Below are 16,556 nucleotides of genomic sequence, written 5' to 3' on the forward strand. Positions count from 1 at the left end.
GTAGGTTACTATCAATGCTTGAAGGAGCTGTGAGATCTGATCAAGAGAGGGTGAATATCTATGCTTGATGCCGATTCTGAGTGAGTTTAGTTTTACGCCGAACTCAGCAATATTACAGCTATATGGTGGCGATCTGTAAATAATCGAGTCTGGACCAGACAATCCAGTGATCAACAGCATGAGCATCGATCTACGCAATTGGGATACGATGAAATGTCTATAAGTCAGCGAGCCTGACCATGCACCCTATTCCGTTAGTCGCCTTTTACGACAAGCATGGGTTACTGAAGATCAATTCTAACACGGATCTTCACGGGTCACTGTATCTGAGTCGGTGAATATCACTGATTGATGCTGTATCTAAGAGGGTGAATATCAATTATTGATGCTGTATCTGAGAGGGTGAATATCAATGATTGAAGCTGTATCTGAGAGGGTGAATATCACTGATTGAAGCTGTATCTGAGAGGGTGAATATCACTGATTGAAGCTGTATCTGAGAGGGTGAATATCACTGATTGATGCTGTATCTGAGAGGGTGAATATCACTGATTGAAGCTGTATCTGAGAGGGTGAATATCACTGATTGAAGCTGTATCTGAGAGGGTGAATATCACTGATTGATGCTGTATCTAAGAGGGTGAATATCAATGATTGATGCTGTATCTGAGAGGGTGAATATCACTGATTGAAGCTGTATCTGAGAGGGTGAATATCATTGATTGATGCTGCATCTGAGAGGGTGAATATCACTGATTGATGCTGTATCTGAGAGGGTGAATATCACTGATTGAAGCTGTATCTGAGAGGGTGAATATCATTTTTTGATGCTGTATCTATCTAAGAGGGTGAATATCAACTGATTGAAGCTGTATCTGAGATGGTGAATATCAATTATTGATGCTGTATCTGAGAGGGTGAATATCACTGATTGAAGCTGTATCTGAGTGGGTGAATATCTATTAGTATTTGTGACAGTATTCATGCAGTTCATGTTCATGAGAGCATGAGAGGGTGAACATTGGTGCATGTGAAGGTAAGAGTGCAACATCAGTGATCAAGACGTTAAGTGACTGATTGTGAGTTGAATTTGAATGATTTTATCTATCAGTCCAATGAGAGCATGAACCTCAATTACTGTATAACTTTGTATTTTAATAAGTGTATGTGCTGCCCTGGTGGAAATCACCACAGATGCTTGTATGGCCTATCTTAAGAATTCATAAACAAACATCGAGGTTACATCAACCCATGGGCCTTTGGGCTGAGGGAACATAAACAAACATCGAGGGTACATCAACCCATGCCCCCTTTGTGACCAGTGAACAACTTATAGTTCAAGGACCAACATGTACAAGTACTCCCAGTCTGGTAAGTCTGGATGTGTGTTGACATGACAACCACCAAACCTCATGTCGGGCATCTGTAGGCATCTCCTACAGGGATGCATTAGAAAATGTCTGGAGACAAATTTGAAAAAATAACACAAGTCTGAAGTACAAAAAATAATGTATTTCATCATGTTTTTTTAAAGATATTTTTTCAGTACTTGAATATTGATATAAGGAAAATCACACAGGAACTGGAGTACCGTTGTATATCATATCACTCCTACATATATAACAACATATCAGTATATGGACAACCATTGGTGTATGAAATGTTTAAGTAAAATATGAAACTCATATACATACATACTATTATACAACCTCCAAAAGAATCATCCGAACCAATCACGTCGACGACTGGTGTGAGGCAAGGATGTGCCTACTTTATCCTACTGTTGCTTCCTAATATGTATTTTATTAAAGACTTAGTGGGCAAGATGGGTTTTACACATGCAACACCTTGTTCACATGCAGGGAGTTGAAATAAAGGTCGTTCATAATTTATGGCTAGAGGGAGGGAGGGGTGTGGGTGTGTGTGTGTGTGTGTGTGTGTGTGTGTGTTTGTGATGATTTTTATGGAGAAGCATGTACAATGTGAATGACACCCCCCCTAAAATTTATGTACAAAGTAAGTGACCCCCCTCCCCCTTTCCATATATTTAAAGCATAAATTTTAAATATTCTTATGTACAAAATTGCTGACCCTCCTAGAAGCATATGTACAAAATTGCTGACACCCAGTACCTCCCCAGAACAAAATGGATGAAGCCCCCCCCCAAATCACCATTCAAACAAACACACACACACCATAAATTATGAACGGTCCCTAAAGGTTGTTGGTGTAACAAGGTAACACTTCAAACCGCAGCTACCCTGGCATCTTTGAAGTATTTCATAATACCTTCAAAGGTGTAGCAAGGTGCAGCATCTTCTAATATGTCTAAGCGTGACCACAGACCATATAGCATGTAACAGTCTATGGTAAGACAGCAGGAGACTGAAGATCTGAGTTTTTGTCTCTCAACATATTCTTTATCCACTGGACTATGAAGGCCATCTTGTAAATTCCAACCCAGGATTTTCATGACAAGAAGCAAACTGTTTCTAGTCAGCCTTAAAAGTATTCTCATCCATACAAAAATAAATTATGACTAAGATTTGCCAAAAATATTTCGACAACTTTCTGTTGTTTGATACACAAAACTAAACCTGTGGTCACATTCCTGGTTTTGATTGTTAGACTATTTAACGTTTCAATGTAGCAGCTTACTGAGAATGTCATGGTAACAGAACACAATAACTTTGTAAACAATAAACTACATCTCTTCAATCTGAACTAATCTGCTTCTCTCTAAGTTCCACCACATGTCTATCAACTAAAACACATATAAAGACCTTCTTCTAAAGCGACCTTAAAACTTTCCCAAAAGGGATACAAATGAACCTGAGACAATAGTCTGGACCTGAGTACAATGTGACCTTTCCAGTAACTACACATACATTCAAGTGTAGGTGAGGTCTCACTGAGATAAACAAAGCATATTTTGGGGGGTCAAAGGGTACTTCGTCTTCAAACCCTCCACATTTCTTTTGATATGCTAGTGTTTAGCCTCTGAATATGTATATAATTTTGGTAGAAACAAATAAATCCTTATAAATTGAAAATTAGCTACAATGACTTGGGAGATTCTGAACCTGAGGAAAACTAGAATTGCTTCAGTTAGGGCTTAAGCATTGCAGAAAGGGCTGGACAGAAGGGAACAAATGTGGTTCCGGGACTGTGAGATAGACTATTACTTTGGGGTCAGTTTGAGTTTCAAATGTGAACACTTCTGAACAGTGTGCAAAATAGCCACTGGCCCGCTAGCCCGTGGCTAGTAAAAATTCACTCGGGCCAGTAAATCTCCACAGTCGGAGTGAATTTTCATGGGGTTATTTTGTAAATATATCACTCTCTCCCGAAGTTATAAGACACTTTTAAATCATGCAAGATTATTAGCAGCTTAATGATGAAAGCTGTGCCATGCTGACAATGTCATATTCTCATCTATTTTTTGTAATCTTTGCTTAGTTTCTACATTCAAATTTCGGGCTAGTGAATTATTTTGTGGGCTTGTAACTTTCATTCATAGCTAGCCCGACTGGCTAGCAAAATATGGAAACTATTTCGCACACTGATTCTGAATGTTGAATATTCAGTTAACATTTCTATACATTGAATATTTAATGAACATTGAACAATGAACTGACATAAAAGCATTTTCCAACCCGATTGCAGCCCCTGGGTCCCTATCCACAAAGCCTTTGTCATGTTATGACCCGTCGTAACTCTATAGTTTGCCATAGGCTTACAAATACCGTAGCGCTACGAATGCTTTGTGGATTGGGACCAGAATCCATTTCTTTTGGAATGCCAAACACTACATATGTCTAGGAACCAAACGTATGTTTCCCCAATCACACAACAATTTAACAAAAAAATGAGCATGTTGGATCGTTTCTCTAGTCTCTGATCTGACCAACCTATTTGACAAGAACATAACTGGTATAAAATCGATCAATGTTTTGATGCACTGCAACTGTCCATAGTTATAAATGGCAATTCATTGACGACAAAAAGAATATCAAATTAAAAAAAAAGCTAATTGTTCAGAAAGTGATTGTCAACTGGTCATCAATACGGTACACCTCTAAACAACTTGAACTTCTAATCTCATTTTCATAAGGAGTTGCTTGTAACTACAAATTTCATCACTTCTTACATTTCTCACACACTGAACATGGATCTGTTCACTTCTAGAGATCCCCCTCAACAACTTGGATATTTCACAAATTTGCATATAATTCAAGGAAATTTGAACCTGGTGTGATAACTTGACCTCTAGTGTTCTTGACCTAACATGAAGGTCACCAAAAAGTTGAATCAGTCAAAATACTGCCTGTGATCTATGTAACTGATTATATTACCCTGATCAAGTTATTTTGAAGAGAAGCTATTTTGAATGACTTTTAAATTGACCTTGACATCTGGCACAACCATAACAAGTACTGGGTCAATTCTTTAATTTATAAGGTCTGGGGCTGGTGATTCTTACCACCAGCAAGTGGTGTATACAACCTCAACCTCATCATTCACCACAAACATTCCTAAATGACAGTTTGAGATGGCAAAAGACACAAAATAGATATCACACACTCTTAAGTGCCAAAAGACACCTGAAAAATAGTTACAGATAAATGAAACAACACATAAAAATATATTCTCAGAAATGCATCAGTTTGAAACTTGGGTGAGGTATTTTTCTGTAAAAATAACTTTTGTAACTATTCAAACATCAAAATCCACTGGCCTAAGACTCAGGTAAGCATTAATGATTACCCACAATGCCCTGTCTGAAGTATTCCTGAACTGATAATTGTTTATCTGAAACATTGGTACCCTAAAGACTGTTTGTGTGAAACATTGGTACCCTAAAGACTGTTTGTGTGAAACATTGGTTACCTGAAGACTGTTTATCTATAACATTGGTACCCTAAAGACTGTTTGTGTGAAACATTGGTTACCTAAAGACTGTTTATTCATCTATAACATTGGTACCCTAAAGACTGTTTGTGTGAAACATTGGTTACCTGAAGACTGTTCATCTATAACATTGGTACCCTAAAGACTGTTTGTGTGAAACATTGGTTACCTGAAGACTGTTTATCTATAACATTGGTACCCTAAAGACTGTTTGTGTGAAACATTGGTTACCTGAAGACTGTTCATCTATAACATTGGTAATCTCTGGATTAATCAGGTAACCTGCAGATTGTTGATTTGAATACGGATTAACTGAAGATTGTTAATATCTTAAAGGGTCTGTAAACTGAGGCCATTCTGAAAGCATTGTTAAACTAAAGCCATTTATTTTACTTCAAGCCTTGTAGAAGGAGGAGATTCTATGTAAGATTTAAATGCTACATTTATACTGTCTACTGCAAAAGTAGCAGAAATCTAAATTCTATCACGGTGTTGACAATTCCATGATGTACAGAACAGGGCCCTTATTCTAGAAATGTTCATAGCCCTAAGAATTCTTAATTTTGATCGTAGTCAATGTGTTAAGAATGGGCTTAAGAAGTTGGTAGGGCTACGAACGTTTCGAGAATAGCTAGCCTGTTTGTTAAACTGTTCAGATCCCCCCATATATATTATGTTTTCACATAATGATTATCATGTTCAAAAGAGGGAGTGAAGTAACAATATCTGAGATATGACTGCATCACTGTACTTCTATACCTAATAAAAACCGAGACAATATCATGCAATTATATCAAATCCCAATTTTTAAATAGTTTTTTATTTTTTCGATAATGCCCTTCTCTTGCACTGAAATTGGTGGCCTCCTATACGGAAAGTACAACCCCACCCCCTCCCCGAGATCTCTAGCTCTGAAGACTCATCTTAAATCAAAATGAAGTGAAATCGTTTATTTGAACCAGAAAGAGAGGACTGACCTATATATATATTATCTTTTCACATAATGATTCACATACTGAAAAGAGAGAATGAAGTAACTATATTTGAGAAATGACTGCATCACTGTACTTACATAACTAATAAAAACTTGAGACAATATCATGCAATTTTTTCAAATCCCAATTTTTTAATATTTTTTTCTCGATTATTCCCTTCTCTTGCACTGAAATTGGGGGCCTCCTAAAATGAAAATACAAAAATTGCGACATCTCTATCTCTGAAGACTCATCATATAAAATGAAGTGACGTTAAATCATTTATTTGAACCAGGAAGAGAGGACTGACTGTTTTTCTGTGGGTACTGGTTCCTGCTTTGCTGGATTGTTTTTCTTCACTTCAGACAACCAAGTCATGAAGAGTCTGTTCATCTTCTGGCGACTCTCCGGGTTAGTGTTGTTTACAGTGGCCAGTATTCTGTCTGGGCGGATGAACTGGGTGAAGCGTTTCATCTCCAGATAGCTGCTATGTTCGCTGTACGGAATACCTGGACAATATAGTGCCAACTCAGTACTCACTGGTATTACAACATTGCTTTCAAATTCAGGAAGAAAAACGACATCAAGATACCACTTGTTAGAAAGTTTTCTCCCACAATAAAAATCATGAAAAGCAATCAAACATACTTGTCAGTTTTGAACAAGCATAATGGGCAAAACAGTAATATTTGATTTAAATAGGCATTCGTTGAGTATTTTATGCATCAACATTGTAACTACAAACGTCATGTCAGTGATGTTTGGCAGAACTCTCTTTCTGCATCAGTTTAAGCAGGCAATCGAAAGCCAATCACATCAATTGATAGAATATTTCCAGCTTTGTTATTTGAGTAATTCTAAAGTCAAAAACACTAAAACTGAATAAATAACTAATTACTCAAGAAAAAGTTGTGCAAAAACTGAAGTAAGAATCCTCAATGGAGAAATTAATGTATATATATATATTCATCATTTAAGAAAACAAATTAAAATTCAATATGGATAAGAGAAGTCAATTGAAAATCATTTTACTTTAAAAGGTAATGGCCTGGGCTTGTGTTTTGGTCAATCAACCTAGGATATTTCGAAACTGAACACTTGACTGTTTATCCTACACATGCTAGTCATTTGACCAACACTAAAAACACATCTGATGTTTTTGTTTACATGCTTGTGGTCAGCTTACCATATATGGTAATGCCATTCCTGCTGTACTTGGGCTTAATCTGGTCAAGGGAGACAACTCTGTTACTGTGCGACCACCCAGTAGGTTCCAAGGCAAGGATGCTGTTGAACTTGGCCTGATCACTCAGGTAGGCGCTGAGATCCTGCACAAAGAGACATAACCTTAGCATACACTTACATCCTGGGATGTTGATCATTCGATGATGACCTTAGACTGACTTTGCCATTGCCACTCCAAAACATGGGAACCCTGTACTCACATTGGGTTTTAGTTTTCCCATGGGCAGAACATGGACCCTAGCTTCTTTGGGGTCAAGAGTGACCATCTTCTGAAGATGTTGGTCCTCCAGACATTCGATGATGACCTTCTTGTCTCTCTTCACACACACTTTGCTCTGTAAGGCATCCGCTATTGCTGGAAACAGTATGTACAGAAATACAGAGTCCTGGCAAAACAGTGATACACGTTGGCCACAAGATTGAACATGTGAAAATGTCGTTCTCATAGTCATAAATGTGTAGCAACTTTGGCATCCAATAAGTTACCATATCCTGAGTAAAGTATCATGATGTGTATGGATCTGAGAGGGAGGGACACCAAACCTAAGATATTCCTGCACGGAGCACAGAGACCGAGAGAAATGTCATCTGACTCGTCCTGAGAGTTTGTACCTTCATAAACTTGTTCAGAATTACAGCCTCAAATTCTACTGATCTGCCATTTATGGAGTACTATTATAATATTTTCACTTTTCCTCAGCACATTTCAGTTGTCTCAGACTAGCATCATTTGACAACAATTCTGCCATATAACCCCTAAAGAGTTATCTCCCTTACTCCTCTAACCCTTCTGCAGGGTATTTCTGCACACTTAAACACATTTTACTGGAAAAAAACCCATTCAAAATGTCTTCCAAACATTGTTACCCCGACTCCTTCATAGCTTGCCTATTAATCTCACTGGTTCACGCTCCCACATAATGAATGACCAGCCCCTGATAAGAGTTCTCTCCCTTGCATCATATATGCACAATACCCCAGACGACTAGAATTTGCCCATGACCAACGGATTTACAATAGTCTGGACTAGTTAAAGCAGCTACCCACGCACATGTATGCTTGTCATATAAGTGCTATAATTTGAATAATTTGAAATCCTTACCTCACCTTACCAGTAAGCAAACTAATATCTTCACTCACCATGTGACAGTTTACATACACAGGTGTTGGCACTTGATGCAACCACAAGATTAAAATGTACATTTGGCATGTGAAAACCTTATCAATTCTTAAGTGGGCATTAGGTAACTTAGTGGTTAAGCGCTCAATCCTCATGCTGAAGACCTGGGTTCGATTCCCAACATTACTGAGTGAGTGAGTTTAGTTTTACGCTGCACTCAGCAATATTCCAGCTATATGGCGGCGGTCTGTAAATAATCGAGTCTGGACCAGACAATCCAGTGATCAACAGCATAAGCATCAATCTGCGCAATAGGGAACCGATGACGTGTCAACCAAGCCAGCGAGCTTGACCACCCGATCCCGTTAGTCGCCTCTTACGACAAGCATGGGTTACTGAAGGTTCCTTCTAACCTGGACCTTGCTGTAATATTGCTACAAGTGGTGTAAAACACGACTCATGTACTCACTAATTATCAAAAGTTAGCTCCCTCATAATGTGAAATTTACCTGTTCATGTAAAGATTGCCTACCACAGAAAATTGGAAAGAAACATGTTGGCACCTCATAACATCAGGCCACCTAATGTGACCGACTATAGCCTGATGCTGACCTGAAAACACTCTCTCCTTCCCAATGGTGTACGTCCCACACACAATCAGTGTGTTAGGACAAGCCTCAACATGCTTCTTCACGAAAGACACAGCAAACTTGATCACCTCCGACTGAGATGGGAATGTGTAGACAGGATCACAATACCTGCAATAAAATCAAACACTTTAATATGTTTAAAACGACAGTCAACCCTGAAGACAAAACAGCCTTTTGGAAACAGACATTCAAAAACTGACATGACATGATTAGATTTGTTATATAAGGGTACTACAAAGTTGCTCTTACATGTAAGAATACAATCGTATTCAAAACTACTTCTATAATCAAAGTTGCTCTTGCAGGACGTTTGATGCCACAACCCTTCTAAAAGATCTGACGAACCTTGAGGTTGCCTCAGATGAATTTTGTACTCAGCTTAAAGTGTCAATTCTCGCATCAATGATCACAGCAGTACAGCTTCATGAATATGATGGGAAATTTCCAATGGAAAATAATAGAGGCAGTGATTTATAGTGAGTGAGTTTATTTTTACCCCGCACTCAGCAATATTCCAACTATATGGCAGCGATCTGTAAATAATCAGGTCTAGACTAGACAATCCAGTGATCAACAGCATGATCATAGATCTGCACAATTGGGAACCGATGACATGTGTCAACCAAGCCAGCGAGCCTGACCACCCGATCCTGTTATTCGCCTCTTACGACATGCATGGGTTACTGAAGGCTCATCAGTGATTTATAGCTCTAAATGTATGAATAAAGTAAATATATAAAGTTGTAATCTTAATAATTATTTCAAACAGTTAAGATAATAGACTATTCTGTAGGACTACTGCATCTGCCCCATACTGACGTGGTGTCGAGGTACAGCTGGTGGATCTTGGTTCCGACCAAGGGTGGGTACAGCTCCATTGCCGGGTCAGCTCGGAAGTCTCCAGTGTGGAGGTACGTCTGTCCAGACTTGAGACGAAACAAGATGATGACAGCACCCGGACAGCTGTAATAAACACAGGAGGTTGAGTGGTGAGGGAGTGTGACAGTTGGTCTAGGAAGTGTAAGAGTTAGTGGCTTGAATCTGACAGGGTGGTGAGTCGGTTCAAGAGGGGTGGTTGGTTAGTTGTTTAATGCCACCCTCAGCAGTATTTCAGCTGTATGGCGGTTGTCTGTAAATAATTGAGTCTGCACCAGACAATCCAGAGATCAACAGCATGAACATTGATGTACGCAACTGGGATACAATGACATGTGTAAACCAAGTCAGCAAACGGATCCTGTTAGTTACTTCTCACGACAAGAATAGGTTGCTGAAGAACAATTCAAACTTGGATCTTCATGGGTTTCAACAGTGGTGGTGAGTCACGTGACTAGGTGGCAAGTGAGGTGTGGTGAAATTGGGTTTAACGTCGTGCTGGAGAATATTTCGCTCATATGACGATGTGCATGCGTGTATATATGTATGTGCGGCTGCTTGTACTAGCCCAGACTGAAGCTGGTTTTATAGTGCTAGCCCAGTGAGATACCATGCCGCAGTGAATCATGAATACCCCACTCAGACACATTATACTGACTCCGAGCCGACCAGTCCTTGTTGTACCCATTAATGCCGAACGCCAGGCAGGGACCAACAAGTACCAAATTTTAACGTTTCTTGGTATGACGCGGCCGGGGATCGAACCCCGCGACCTTCCGCTCTCCGGGCGGGAGCTCTAACCACTACACCATGCAGGCGGTCCTAGGTGGCAAGTGGTAATACAGAGAGGGAGTAGGGAATGAGATGGGTTTCTCACTACCACCTGTGCCCCACGAGTATTGAACTGAGAGAAATGCGTGTTATGTGACATGTCTGTGTTGCTACTCACTGATTGGCTTCCATCAGAGTTAGCTCCACCCCCTCCACATCACATGGCTGGTTCAGGGGAAGGGTGTGTTGTGTGACATGTCTGTGTTGCTACTCACTGATTGGCTTCCATCAGAGTTAGCTCCACCCCCTCCACATCACATGGCTGGTTCAGGGGAAGAGTGTGAATGTACCGTGGATCCACTTTGATCTTTGTCCGAACCAAGTTGCCGGTCACCTAGGACAACAAGAGGCAACTGTAATTGTGCAATTGTAATGTGAACACAACAGTCCACAAGAATTTACTTTGCACATGACACAGCAGCACCTGCATAAAAAAATCACAAAATATTAACTTGACACGAATAGTTCTCCTACATGTTTCTGTATCTGCCGAGAAAGGTAAGGCTAAAACAATCATCCCTAAAGATAAAACTGAAAAATCACATGTATCAGAACTATGTGCATTATGTATGTGTTATAGATAAAGAAATTCAAATGTCATGTCCCCATCCTCCCTTTGATAAGGTGAGTGAGTGAGATAGTGAGTTAGTGAGTGAGTTTAGTTTTAGGCCTCTTTTAGCAATATTCCAGCAATATCACGGCGGGGGACACCTGAAATGGGCTCTAGACATTGTACCCATGTGGGAATCGAACCCGGGTCTTTAGCGTGATGAGCGAATGCTTTAACCACTAGGCTACCCCACTGTCCTTCATTGACTAGTGGCAAGAGGTAGCCCTGAAACACATTATCCATAATGTGTGATATGATGAAGAGAAGAAATTGTTTGCTGACATGTCTGCAATAAGTGCAAGTGTTCATGCTCACACCTTGCTACAGTACAGATGTTGCTTGAAGTGCTTGGTGAGGCCCCCATAGTGGTCGTAGTGGAAGTGGGTCAGCAAGTACGCCTTGCAGCCTGGGATCACACCATGCCTGAAGGCATCCACCGTCAGCATAGTGCCTGAAACACAAGTCTAGTTTTAATGCAGCCTGGTCCAACATTCAGATATGAACACTGTGACCAACAAACCTGAATGGCATCCACCAAGAGTTTTATTAGCTTGTTTTGTTGTTCAGGTGAGAATTACTTTCAGTGAAACACATTCCAGCTCTATGTTTTAATGATAATTATTCAATATTTCTAAAAGCACTTTAACCTGCTTCCATCTCCTACATGGTCCAACATTCAGAAATATATGAACCAAGAATGTCAGGTGTCAGGTATACCCAAGGGAAGCAACTCTGCACAGTGAGTTGCAGCACAATAGACAATTAGGCCACAATCCAATAAAAGACATGGTCCATTAAAACCGACTGGACATGATAACTTATCTACTATCATTCATGGATGTTGGGGGCGGCGGGGTAGCCTAGTGGTTAAATCGTTTTCTCATCACTTCGAAAACCCGGGTTCGATTCACCAAATGGGTATAATGTGTGAAGCCCATTTATGGTGTCCCCCACTGTGATATTGCTGGAATATTGCTAAAAGCGGTGTAAAACCCACCTCAGTCACTCATGGATGTGGATACAGGGCCAGGGCTCCAGATAATTTTTCAAGTGTACATTTATAATGGACGCTTAATGCAGGGTAATGTGTTTCAAGCTTTCATATATCATCTTCATGTTAAAACAGGTTAAACTGGCAGATTCTCTTGATTCTAAGACCGCGGGGTGCAGCTTCTCCCTCCTCCTTTGCCAAAAGGCAGTCTTCTATGGAGCCCTCACCAGAAAATCTTCAGCACCAAGAGTCTTTGATCTTTTTAAATCAAACCTATTCGAAGGCTTTGAGTTACCAAGCAGAGGGGTTGAAGCAATTCTCTCCAAGCCATTCCTTAATTCTTGAATATCAGAGTTAGGATCAGCTTGACTGGTTTTTGTTGTTTCAACCTTGTTACATTTAATGCTTGGTCGACTAAAAAAATTAAATATTGATGTCTGTTTTCTTGCCAGAGAAGGCACTGGCTCTTTTCCTGAGGTCAAGCTTGGGCCTGTGGTCAGTTTGTCTTCAATTGTAACACTGTTAATGCTCAGCTTTTCATCATCATTTATTTTAATATTATCACATATTTCAATGCTTTCTCCGACCCTTGCGTCCCAGTCATCATAACTTGAACCATTGCAAGTTTCATTGTTGTCACTTTCATTCTGATCCTTGTCAATTTCAGATTGCTCCTTCTGATTACAATCAATTTCATCATTATCCTTGTTGATATCGCCTCCATCTTCCTCATCTTCTGATCCTGCCAACAACTCTGTTAACTCTTTCAACGACTCTTCATCACTGCCATGTGCCACGATGAATCCACCAGCTTCATCATCATCAGTCATGGTACTTAATGTAGCGCGCTTTTCTCAGGAACAGTGATGTTTTTCCTGGGTCGGTTCCCACAACTAGTTTCTCCAACCCCATGGTTGACATCCTCTGCCACCTCGTCACTCCCAAGACCATCAATTTCAGTGTAGGCTCGTGAGGTTGATGTTGATGTCACCTTCGACAAAGATGAGGTGGAGGCAGCACTCTTCTCGGAGGAGGTAGATTTGGGTGTGGCTTGCATATTGGATATGTGGAGTTTAACATCTTCACAGCTACTCAGTTCTTGCTTGAGATTGACAGGTGGAAACTCAGTACCTTGTGCATACAAGAAGATACAAATTACTCATATGTAAACAAATCCGGGTTTATCAAGTTAATAACTTTGACAAAAATATGGCAATAAAATAGTCGGAAATTTACTTCTGAGTCCATGATTTTTCCACAAGTTTAATGCACAGCAATAGGAACACATCAAAATTTGTAATTAAAAAAAAATTAGGTTTCATTTCCTTTACCAAGTTAACAGCTGTGATGTAGCACTGCAGCAATAATGATAAAACCAAACACAACAAAGTCATAAGGGGCTGATCATTCATTTTATCATCAGGTGGGTGTGTGCAAGATTCACCACTTGGGTACAATGTGTGTGGCCATTTCTGGTTTCCTCTGCGGTGAAATTGTTAGAATTTTGGAAAAAGCAACAAAAAAAACCCAACTCAGTCACTCATAATATGTCACTCACTCACTATTTCAATCGTTTTAGCTCAACTCATCAAATGTTCACTCTAACATGCCATCTATCTACTCTGGAAGTATACCTGCTGACTTCCTGTTGTGAGTTGTGTCCCTTGATTCTGCCAGCAGTATATGAGTGTACTTCCTGTAGTGAGACGGGAGGCGACTCAAGCAGCACACGCCATTTTTGCATTCTGTAACCATGGGAACAACATGAAAAACACTCACATTCATGTTGAGATGATGTCCACATTCAGGGTCTCCTAACAGGCACCATATTCATTCCTGACTTAACCAAATCGAAAATCTTCAATCATTAAAGTTATTTACAACTTTATTCAATTCTCATAGCCTTTGCTCATACAGTGAAAGCTGACTAAATGATTTTTATCTTTTCATTAATAGTCAGAATATAACTGATTATGCCGATATCCTTTTCTTGCCAGTGTAAGGCTGTCTGTATTTTTCTGTGTGTCCAATCTTCCATCTGCCCTGACATTTTCATTCTATCATTAAATATCAAAATGTTCTCTTATCTCAATTTTCACAGTGGAAATGTATTTATGTAAGAGAAATAAATAGTTTTACCCACTCTTAAAATAGTCAGCTTGACCTTTCTTCATCTATATCAACAAAAACTTTGCTTCCAAATCACATCCACTGGATCTACTACATAGATTAATTTGAAGACTATTACCAACTGATCTGAATACAAATGTAGTAATATTTCATAAAATAAGCCGAACAGTGGGTGAAAAACCTCATATGGACCTGTACGCTTGAAAGCCAGATTTCCTGAGCACTATCATGACTGCAAGAATAGTTCTGCTTCACTTGTCCTGAACCCATAAACTAACCCACAAACTATGTTATCAATCAAAACAAGATTTCCTGTTATCCGCACTGGCATTCAAGGTGGCCATGTCCATGTTCTGCTAAGATATTGAGAGTGTCACAGATAAACATTTTGATGGGGCGCTAATATAGGTTTCAAAATTTGACCATTTAAGTTGGTCAAATTTATCGCATTTTCCAATAAATGAATCACAATGGTGAGCATTCTTTTGATAATTTTAGTCATGCCGCCAGGGCCCATTGAAAATATTTCATCTGTGCCTTTTCAATATTCCCCATGTCATGGCACTCAAATGAAGCTCTATTTCGATCCCTGATGATACTTAAAAATATGAATAGCCTAAAATAGTACTGTTGCAACTTTATTACCTTTTTTCTGGTGTTAATTATATTATTTATATGTAATAACTTCATTTTTCAGTTTATTCACATACAACACCTACCTTCAGTATCAGACAAAAATGGTAAGTCCATGCATTCCATTGTATGAGCATTTGGAGATAAATGGAGCAGTGCAGAAAATGGAACTTGACAAAATGGACAGTATCCTCCAGAGCTTCGACTTGTCTTCTCGTCTGTCTTTGCCTGATCTTTTCTCTTTGTGGTTTTCTTTCCAACTTTCTTCACATCTGTTTTAGCCTTATTTTTGGTTTTACCTATTGTCGAACGTTTTGTTTTCACATTTGTAGTTTTTTGTGATAAGGGAGATTTTAAAGCTTGCAGTGTCTGGCTTGAATCACCTTCATCTACACCAAGCTGCATCTGTACTGCCATAGAAGATTTACTTAGGTGATCATTTGGTCCACTGGATGTCAAAAATGCCCGTTTCCGACTCTCTCTCATATTAGGGTCGTGGCCTTGTGAACTGACAATCAAACAGTCACTGTCATCGCTGTCACTATTATCTATTTGAGATTGTAGGCGCTGTGCAGCAACTTTTGATACAGTACGTTTGGGTCTCGAATCTGCTGAATCAGCATTGTTTTTCTTAGTTGGTGCCTTCTTTGAACGCTTCAACGACTTAAAATCCCACAAGTCATCTTCTTCCTTCATTTCCTTAGCGCTTTTACTTCGTTTCATTATGATGAAAGATTTGCGGTCTGGCGACTTTAATATCTGAAATCACGTCCATATTATCAAGAGACTGACATGGTCAGCACTTTCGTGCAGGTGTACATCCCAGTTCTGGTCGCTACATACGATTACCAAGTTTAGGGGCGGTTTAGTGGATTCCAATTTGATTATGACTAAAACATAGACTACTTAACATAGATCGTCGTTACAATCTTGACCTTAACTGTCGACAGTCCGTTTTAGTTATTTGCCACTATAACTTGCTTTCATAAATCGTTTGTTGAAGTTGCCTACATGTTACATAGGTTCTAATATTGTCCGCCACTCACGCGACATAAACTTCCTGTCTCAGACTCGAAGCACTATTTATCTATGAATACTATGAGGAGCTAAGTGGTTGGAGCTGATTTTTGTCGATGCAAGGAGCTTCCCTGGTATGTGTACAAATTGAGAAGCATTGTTGAAATGAAATATGATTGTTATTTAATAACATTTGACACTGACGTCTTCTTAGTATTTTCTGAGTGATGGATTTATTCAAAGCCGAGAGTTACGTTTGATAGAATATTAACTTCCACCCCTCTCAAATCCCATCTCAGTTCTAGCAACATTTCCGTTATCACCTCTGAGTATTTTGTGATGCTTCCATATTACTGCGAGTTTCTAATGTACTTAGATTTAATTAACCTTGTAGATAATCTATTTCAGAAACTACTGAGTATATTGTTGTCGTCTATATGTAATATTCCAATTCTTTTCGTGTGTATTTATATTGCACTGACCTGCAAGCCAAAGTTCAAACCAGTCATGCGTAAGTAGGGGACTAAAGCACCTCAGCCTACAGGCAATATTCGCATGCTTGGCAAAT

The 16,556-nt window shown here is 39.4% G+C and overlaps 1 protein-coding gene across 1 annotated transcript; it reads right to left on the reverse strand.

Moving 5' to 3' along the window:
* Positions 1-6,066: 6,066 nt before the first annotated feature.
* On the reverse strand, positions 6,067-16,035 carry LOC124258326 (DNA cross-link repair 1A protein-like). Its single transcript, XM_046692411.1, has 10 exons — positions 15,058-16,035; positions 13,843-13,953; positions 12,350-13,339; positions 11,535-11,668; positions 10,823-10,941; positions 9,720-9,863; positions 8,863-9,008; positions 7,331-7,485; positions 7,072-7,213; positions 6,067-6,394 (listed from the first exon to the last, which is right to left on the reverse strand). The coding sequence occupies exons 4-10, from the start codon at positions 11,661-11,663 to the stop codon at positions 6,168-6,170; spliced, it is 1,062 nt and encodes a 353-aa protein (XP_046548367.1). The 5' UTR covers positions 11,664-11,668; positions 12,350-13,339; positions 13,843-13,953; positions 15,058-16,035; the 3' UTR covers positions 6,067-6,167.
* Between the last annotated feature and the right edge of the window lie 521 nt (positions 16,036-16,556).

This window comes from Haliotis rubra, unplaced genomic scaffold (assembly GCF_003918875.1).
Source record: "Haliotis rubra isolate DU_JTF1 unplaced genomic scaffold, ASM391887v1 Scf69, whole genome shotgun sequence".
Classification (NCBI taxonomy): Eukaryota; Metazoa; Mollusca; class Gastropoda; order Lepetellida; family Haliotidae; genus Haliotis; species Haliotis rubra.

What these genes read in the sequence shown, in the direction of transcription:
- LOC124258326 (XM_046692411.1), bottom strand. Translation starts at nt 11,663, where the DNA reads ATGCTGACGGTGGATGCCTTCAGGCATGGTGTGATCCCAGGCTGCAAG. An exon ending in CAGCTGTACCTCGACACCAC is followed by an intron (nt 9,009 to 9,719) that starts GTCAGTATGGGG and finishes ATTTTATTGCAG; the next exon opens with GTATTGTGATCCTGTCTACA. An exon ending in GAATGGCATTACCATATATG is followed by an intron (nt 6,395 to 7,071) that starts GTAAGCTGACCA and finishes TATATTGTCCAG; the next exon opens with GTATTCCGTACAGCGAACAT.